At 35.8% G+C, this 8,408-nt stretch overlaps 1 protein-coding gene across 1 annotated transcript; it reads right to left on the bottom strand.

Moving 5' to 3' along the window:
• Positions 1 to 1,065: 1,065 nt before the first annotated feature.
• On the bottom strand, positions 1,066 to 4,303 carry LOC132558621 (probable NADH dehydrogenase [ubiquinone] 1 alpha subcomplex subunit 5). Its single transcript, XM_060223216.1, has 5 exons — positions 4,251 to 4,303; positions 3,943 to 3,987; positions 3,335 to 3,451; positions 1,839 to 1,904; positions 1,066 to 1,308 (listed from the first exon to the last, which is right to left on the bottom strand). Exons 1-5 carry the CDS (start codon positions 4,275 to 4,277, stop codon positions 1,207 to 1,209), a joined length of 357 nt encoding a protein of 118 aa, XP_060079199.1. The 5' UTR covers positions 4,278 to 4,303; the 3' UTR covers positions 1,066 to 1,206.
• Positions 4,304 to 8,408: the final 4,105 nt, after the last annotated feature.

Below are 8,408 nucleotides of genomic sequence, written 5' to 3'. Positions count from 1 at the left end.
ATGGACTATGCCATTTTGCTCCTAGTGCCACCTAATACATATATACCAATTTTTATGAAAATCAGACAATATAAAAAATTTGACCAAATTTAGACCATAGCTGACCGCTCAGATGACCGATTGATGGCTGAATGAAAATGGACTACACCATTTCGCTCCTAGTGCCACCTAATACACCTATACAAATTTTCACGAAAATCAGACAATATCTAAAATTTGGCCAAATTTAGACCACAGCTGACCGCTCAGATGACCGATCAATGGCCGAGTGAAAAATGGACGCTTTTTTGCTCCTATAGTGCCACTTAATACATATATACCAATTTTCACGAAAATCGGACAAGATCTAAAATTTGGCCAAATTTAGACCACAGATGACCGATTGGAAAAATTCAAGTGGACTGCATTCTGCCTTGCATGTATGAATATGTGTGTAAAGTTTTGTTAAATTCCATGCAATAGTTTTTGAGAAATGCGTCGGAAACTTCGTTTGGGGGACATAATTATCAATGTAAAGAACTGCCATTATCTGACTGGCTATAAACATCATTTGAAAATCATCTGTTTTAACATGGATCTAAAATCACACAATGTGATGAAATGAAAGACCTAAGTTTCCAAGTGGAAAATTCGCATTTGTTATTTTGTACATATGTTGTTCTATGATTTCAATGGGTCATCACAATGTTTGGGTTGTAATTTGAGCTACACAACAGAGAGAATACAACAGAATCATGATATGTGTATTACAATTTGATAAGCTGGGGAACCTGTTTATAATGATTTCTGAATATTCCAACTCTCTGTACAATCCAAAATTATACACTATAAAACTTATAATCCAACATCCTGTCTACAGGGACCCCTGTTGTGTCCATTACTGTAAAACTGATTCAGTTCCACCTTATACATACTGACTAGAACAGATGTCAGATACTTTATACATCAACATGGAAGTTCAATTGTAAACCAAAAGTTTGAACGAGAATTATCGGAATTCTTATTTTAGCTGTATTAAAAGGTGACGATCCATATATGAACAGAGAAAAAAAGTAGTTTTTTTTTTTTTTTTTAATATATTTATTATAACACGGGGAATACACAGATAACCGAGATTGTGAATGGTAATGTGTACCACCAAAAGTCTTTTTCACATACAAACTATTTGAAGTCACATTATGAAATTATCACTAGTCATACACATCATTACATTGGCCACTTCCATTGGTTTTTGGGTGCCTCAGCAACTAATGGTTCCCATGCTTTGCAATCTAACAGCTGTCGTGACAACTTGAGTTCTCGTTTGGCCTGCAAAAACAGGACATGAAAATGAATACCTGGTATATTATAAAATAGATCAAAAATATATCATAACTATTTCAGTATTGCTGTATAACTGCATTAACTTAGAATATCTTCATTGAGCATGCAGTGAGATCATCCCAAAACACAAAAGCAAATGGAACAAGAACATCAAAAAAGTTTGATTAAAATACGTTGGAAACTCGGAGAGAAAATCTGTGGATGAAATCACAAGAATAAAAAAGGGAAAAACCCTTCAAATAAACTGTTGTTCAAGAAAAAACAAATTAATTTCCTTGTGATTAAGCTTACCATGTTTGAAAAAGATTGGTAGAAAACTGTCGTTGAAGATGTGTGGACAAATAAATGTTAATACTATATATAATCCATGCAGTCGACAGAGTTCAAAATCAAAGAAAAATCAATTTTTGTATTTGCTATCAACCATAATGTGGCGTATCTTACAGAGACATAACAAACAGATAGACAGAACTTATTACAAAAAAATATATAAAGAGATGGAAGGAGATTATCACCTGAAGAACAACCTCTTCAATATGGCCGTCATTTATCTGTTCCTCCAATTTCAATAAGTTTGTTTCCTGAAAGAAAATAGAACAATCATTTCAGTTGAAATTTTTGACATGTACTACAATGTTGTATAATTTCATTGGTTACTTCATTGTTACTAGAACAAGTCAGTAAACAGGCTACCATCAACATAAGATATAAATCTGATAATGTGTTTGTTGTACTGACACTGAAACGATTCATAAAACATCCAATTCAATCATCTAGTTATCTTCAGTATTAAATCTACACAGCTTGTTATGTTCTTGATCATGTGTCAGTAGAACATGCCAGGTTTTATCCAAATTTCATAACTAGATGTTTTTTCAAAAGGTGTTATTTTGCCACAAGTCTGCAATCCTTTCCAGTAATAAATGTTAGTCAATCGAAGTTTTAGATGCAGAACATGTAGCACTGCATGTATGTAAATATTGCTCCCTGAAACAATACTCATTAACATATTTATGCAATGTATACAGTGTAACAAATGCATGAATCAAAGGCATCACAGTGTTTACGACACGACAGTTTTCCTGAATGTGTTGTTATGAGTCTTATATGTCAAATCTTAATTTTGGTTTGGTAGGAGTTAAAAATTAGGAATACATTCACACAAATATATATTTGTGTTGAGAGTTTCACTTTCTACTACAGTAAAACTGTACATATTAAGATTTCTAATCCTGATACCCATTGACTAATCTCTATGGTGCATTTACACTCAGTTTATTGGAGTGTGTATTCTGAAAGCAAAGTTATGAATCTGTACCATAGGTTGCCAAATATATGTACTCAAATTAGAGCATCTTTAAGTAATTTCAAAAGATTTCTAAAACTGAAAAAAACAACTATTTATGTGTTGCAATTGCCGTTGTCATTTATGCATAAATAACACAAAAGAGTTCTAATCCTTTTGAGTAACAATACCATCAATGCTCATATTTCAAAAGTGAATTCCAATGTCCACATAAATAATTTCAACAGTAAATTAAAAAAATATCTCATTTTCCATTCAGATATTGTTGTAACCTCACCTCATCACTTGGTTAAATTGTTATTTTTCAAAACATTTTTTTGAAACCTGAAAAACATTCAGATGGGCAATACTTTTTGAATGTTTAAACAAAGCTCTTTCATGTAATATAAATTTGGTGTCATGTCTATGTCATTTTGAGGTTGCTCTTTGCACAATTTGATGTCAGTGTTAATGCTGCTACATATCCATGTCATATGACTTACTGTTAAGTGCAAAACATCAGTATGATACTGGGGCAGATACATATCAACTATACTAGTGTGTACGAGAACTGTACTGGGTGAGAAATGATGAAATGAAAACTTTAAAGTAAAAATAGTGTATTTTAAAGGTAAAATACTGAAAATTAACATTACTGGTGATGCACGAAAATTAAAAAAAAAATGAAAATGGCACAAATTACATATATTATATACATTTTCTTACCTTTTCCACAAGAGCAAGTCTACCTTTAATTATTGATTCTGTGTTTTGTCTGTATGCAGCATCTGAGGGCATTTTAGCTACAGTTCTTAAAATCTTGTCATAAAGTTCCATCAGATTCTACAACAAAAGCAAATGCTTAAAATTTGGAAATCCTCTCTTTTCATATACACTGGTATAATCTTTGATAAACTTACCAAACAACAAATTACCATTCAATCATTCATCCTTACTAATCTAGGAGTTAAGATCTTTTTCGCTCTATGAAACCTTGAAATACGTCATGACAATACAGAAGGTTCCTGAGGTGCAAAGAACGAAAGTGATAATGACCCCTGGAGTATCGAGGATGACAATCATTTTGAAAAAATTAAACTATTCAGTTTAAAAAAGTGTTCTAAAGTGACACACAAAATATAGCTTAAAGAATTTAACTGTAAATGGATTTCTGAATGCCACGACCAAATCTGATTTAAATCCGATGATTTTTCACGAGAGAATATGAAAACAGCTCAAATAATACGATTAGATATAACCCCTTCCAATTTCACCTGCAATTAGGCTGCATGTAATAGTAAGACCTGTTATCATTATTAGGTATTTCAACTTACTTCACGTGCAAATGGATTCACTTCCAACCGGGTGAGACCCGTTGTCTGAAAATATAAATACAAGGGAGTTAAATATTCCCAGGATACTTGTGCATACGGACATACTACCTAATGAGTTTTACAACAGACTACATGACGATTGTCAACAAACTGACCAAGGTCATTGAGTCTTACCGGTAAACAAATGCATTATCGTGTTATTTTGGGAGAAAAAGGTCACAACCAATGAACAAAAATATAATTTCGAAGGTGCGTTATTGTCTTATGATTCCGTTATCACAATAAATACAACATTTGTACAGGCTTACCGCTTTCACAAGTTGCTTTGCGGCCATTTTTACCGGAAGTAGCCTTTCGTAGTTCTACCGAAGCCCGTATGAAAAACTGTTTTTGATTGGTTGAATTGCATTTTAGAAGTGTGCTGATGCAAGCGACCAGCTGCTGCAGCATTCACGAAAACAACACAGGTACCTGTAAGACACGTTTTTACATGAGTTGTTTATATTTAAGATACAGGTGTCTGAGGACAACATGACTTAAAAATAAGAAAAAAAGAAAGAAAAAGCAAATATGTGAAATTTAAATTAAGAATCTGGGTTTGCAAATAGGCTTTATTTTCCTTTATCTTTTGCAGTCTAATAAGGCATAGTCATGGTTTGAAAAGGCAAAGCCTTAATGCAACATTTACAAACGCATATGTTTGAATTACTGGAAATGTCAGAAGTTTAGGGCTGAAACAAAGCATACAGGTACTTCACAATATTTGATTTGGGTTGAACTGCTTTTGCTATAAATACCCTAGTACCAGAGGAATACTTTACAATGCATAAAGATATAAAATTATAATTATAAAAAAAATATGTATATATAATCACACAATCAATCAATAATTAGATACAACTTTAGGTTTACGTAATCTACCTTTTATTTGCCTTTTGGATGCTATATTCATTTTGAATGTAAAATGGTGTTTGAAACTAACAAAACTATGCTGTGGTATCACTGAATGCACTCATATATACCACTTTTCTCACTCTCCCGAAAATAAGATAGACATGTATACAGTTCTACATCTTGATTCGTTATTCACAAAATGTAATTGAAAGCTTAAAACTCTAATTTCAGATATTCAAGATGTATTTACCAAAATCTTATTTCATGGTGATTTTCCACAAGTCTCATTCACCCAGCCACTTGATCATTTCATTCAATCGTCTGGTTGAGCAAGATTGTTTCTTCACTAGAATACTACTTCTGTTTTTCCGAATATTTTATGATAAAAGCAACCAAGGGAAGGGAGGTAACTCTATCCAGTCGTTGATTTTAATTCCCAAAGTCTAGTCTTTATAGAGCTTCGCTTGGGTGTCAGAGAACCACCCTCTTAAAACTTATTATCTCTGGATATATACCTGTAATATACTACATATTAAACATTGAGATGACATGCATATATGGGTCGCCATTTTTTTGAAGACAAAAGGTCATAGGTCACTTTTTCAACATACTTGTAATTATATTGTCTTTTCTTGCCACCATTTGACTGAGATAATTTGAGGTCTCGATCCGACACCAGATTCTACAGCCCAGTTTAGACTTATCCTGAAGGTCAAAAAGTCACAAAAGTGAAGTGTAATTAGTTAAAAGTTATACAGAAACTTATACATGTATCACCATGCATGTAAATAAAAAGTAAAAACACTTAAGATCGATTTTCAGGGTTTGCATTGATCAGGAACTATGTTGTAATAGTCACTTGACACTTAACAAAATATCTTTATCAAAATATTGAACAAAACCCAGAAATATTTTCCCTTTAAATTTGTATTTAATGACACCTCCTGGTTTTGCAGATTGAAATTTCTATATAACTTTGAAAATTGTTAGTTTTATAGATTTGTTTTGCTGCCAAAGTGTTTGAAACAGTGTGTCCTTATCATTGAAGTAAAACATCTAGAATAATGCCATGTTGTAGAAATAAATGTGTATATTACCAGAGTTATCTTTCTTTCAATTATAGAGGTTGCTTTTTGTTTTTCAGTGTCATAATTTTTGGAAGATTTGTAACTGGATAGTGGAAGAACAGTCATTGGGATTTTTTTTTACTTTAAAAAAATGTTCAGGTAAGTCCTCATTCCTTGTAATTTAGTTCCCAATCAGAGTACAGGTAGGTATTCTAGTGACAGTATGTGATGAGTACTGGTAACCCATTGCTGTGACTTTGTGTGTTGGTGACCTGAGTAATGGTAACCCATTGCTGTGACTTTGTGTGTTGGTGACCTGAGTAATGGTAACCCATTGCTGTGACTTTGTGTGTTGGTGACCTGACTACTGGTAACCTATTGCTGTGACTTTGTGTGTTGGTGACCTGACTACTGGTAACCTATTGCTGTGACTTTGTGTGTTGGTGACCTGAACCCATTGCTGTGACTTTGTGTGTTGGTGACCTGACTACTGGTAACCTATTGCTGTGACTTTGTGTGTTGGTGACCTGAGTACTGGTAACCCATTGCTGTGACTTTGTGTGTTGGTGACCTGACTACTGGTAACCTATTGCTGTGACTTTGTGTGTTGGTGACCCGAGTAATGGTAACCCATTGCTGTGACTTTGTGTTGTGACCTGCTGTGACTTTGTGTGTTGGTGACCTGAGTACTGGTAACCCATTGCTGTGACTTTGTGTGTTGGTGACCTGAGTGGTAACCTGCTGTGACTTTGTGTGTTGGTGACCTGAGTAACCTATTGCTGTGACTTTGTGTGTTGGTGACCTGAGTACTGGTAACCCATTGCTGTGACTTTGTGTGTTGGTGACCTGAGTACTGGTAACCTATTGCTGTGACTTTGTGTGTTGGTGACCTGAGTACTGGTAACCCATTGCTGTGACTTTGTGTGTTGGTGACCAGAGTACTGGTAACCTATTGCTGTGACTTTGTGTGTTGGTGACCTGAGTACTGGTAACCCATTGCTGTGACTTTGTGTGTTGGTGACCTGAGTACTGGTAACCCATTGCTGTGACTTTGTGTGTTGGTGACCCGAGTACTGGTAACCCATTGCTGTGACTTTGTGTGTTGGTGACCTGAGTACTAACCCATTGGTAACTTTGTGTGTTGGTGACCTGATTGCTTGCTGTGACTTTGTGTGTGGTGACCTGAGTACTGGTAACCCATTGCTGTGACTTTGTGTGTTGGTGACCTGAGTACTGGTAACCTATTGCTGTGACTTTGTGTGTTGGTGACCTGAGTACTGGTAACCCATTGCTGTGACTTTGTGTGTTGGTGACCTGACTACTGGTAACCTATTGCTGTGACTTTGTGTGTTGGTGACCTGAGTACTGGTAACCCATTGCTGTGACTTTGTGTGTTGGTGACCTGATTGCTGTGACTTTGTGTGTTGGTGACCTGACTACTGGTAACCTATTGCTGTGACTTTGTGTGTTGGTGACCTGACTACTGGTAACCTATTGCTGTGACTTTGTGTGTTGGTGACCTGAGTACTGGTAACCCATTGCTGTGACTTTGTGTGTTGGTGACCTGACTACTGGTAACCTATTGCTGTGACTTTGTGTGTTGGTGACCCGAGTACTGGTAACCCATTGCTGTGACTTTGTGTGTTGGTGACCTGAGTACTGGTAACCCATTGCTGTGACTTTGTGTGTTGGTGACCCGAGTACTGGTAACCCATTGCTGTGACTTTGTGTGTTGGTGACCTGAGTACTGGTAACCCATTGCTGTGACTTTGTGTGTTGGTGACCCGAGTAATGGTAACCCATTGCTGTGACTTTGTGTGTTGGTGACCCGAGTACTGGTAACCCATTGCTGTGACTTTGTGTTGGTGACCCGAGTACTAGTAACCTATTGCTGTGACTTTGTGTGTTGGTGACCCGAGTACTGGTAACCCATTGCTGTGACTTTGTGTGTTGGTGACCTGACTACTGGTAACCTATTGCTGTAACATTGTGTGTTGGTGACCCGAGTACTGGTAACCCATTGCTGTGACTTTGTGTGTTGGTGACCCGAGTACTGGTAACCTATTGCTGTGACTTTGTGTATTCCTTTGAGGATAGTTACCTGTGAAAGGAATGAAGTTTAATGTGGTCACAGTCATAGAACAATTTTGTCTTGATATTTTGATTATATAATGTTTCAAATGTTGGCCACCTGCAATCATTTAATAATTGATAAGGTAGTTGGTTCATACAATTGATTTATCAATGGTAAAATTTCCCCAGGCTCCCATAATTCGTCAATAGAGATGTCCCAAGGATCATTGGTAAAGGTAAAAATTTTGTGAGGTGAAAACTATACAGATATATTACTATAGTTCTTTTTCACGTGTACAATATATACCAGTTGATAACACATGGCAACTACCTTCACTAGAGTGTCAAACTTGTACCACCAGCTAACCAGTCTACTGCGCTACTCATCTGTCTAAAAGGAAATTTCTTCTAGCTCACTAAAACTAGACTGTG

The sequence above is a fragment of the Ylistrum balloti genome, unplaced genomic scaffold, assembly GCF_031769215.1.
Source record: "Ylistrum balloti isolate Yb309-2 unplaced genomic scaffold, AGI_CSIRO_Ybal_v1 Utg370800, whole genome shotgun sequence".
In the NCBI taxonomy this organism is placed as follows: Eukaryota; Metazoa; Mollusca; class Bivalvia; order Pectinida; family Pectinidae; genus Ylistrum; species Ylistrum balloti.
This window is presented reverse-complemented; position numbering and strand designations above follow the sequence as displayed.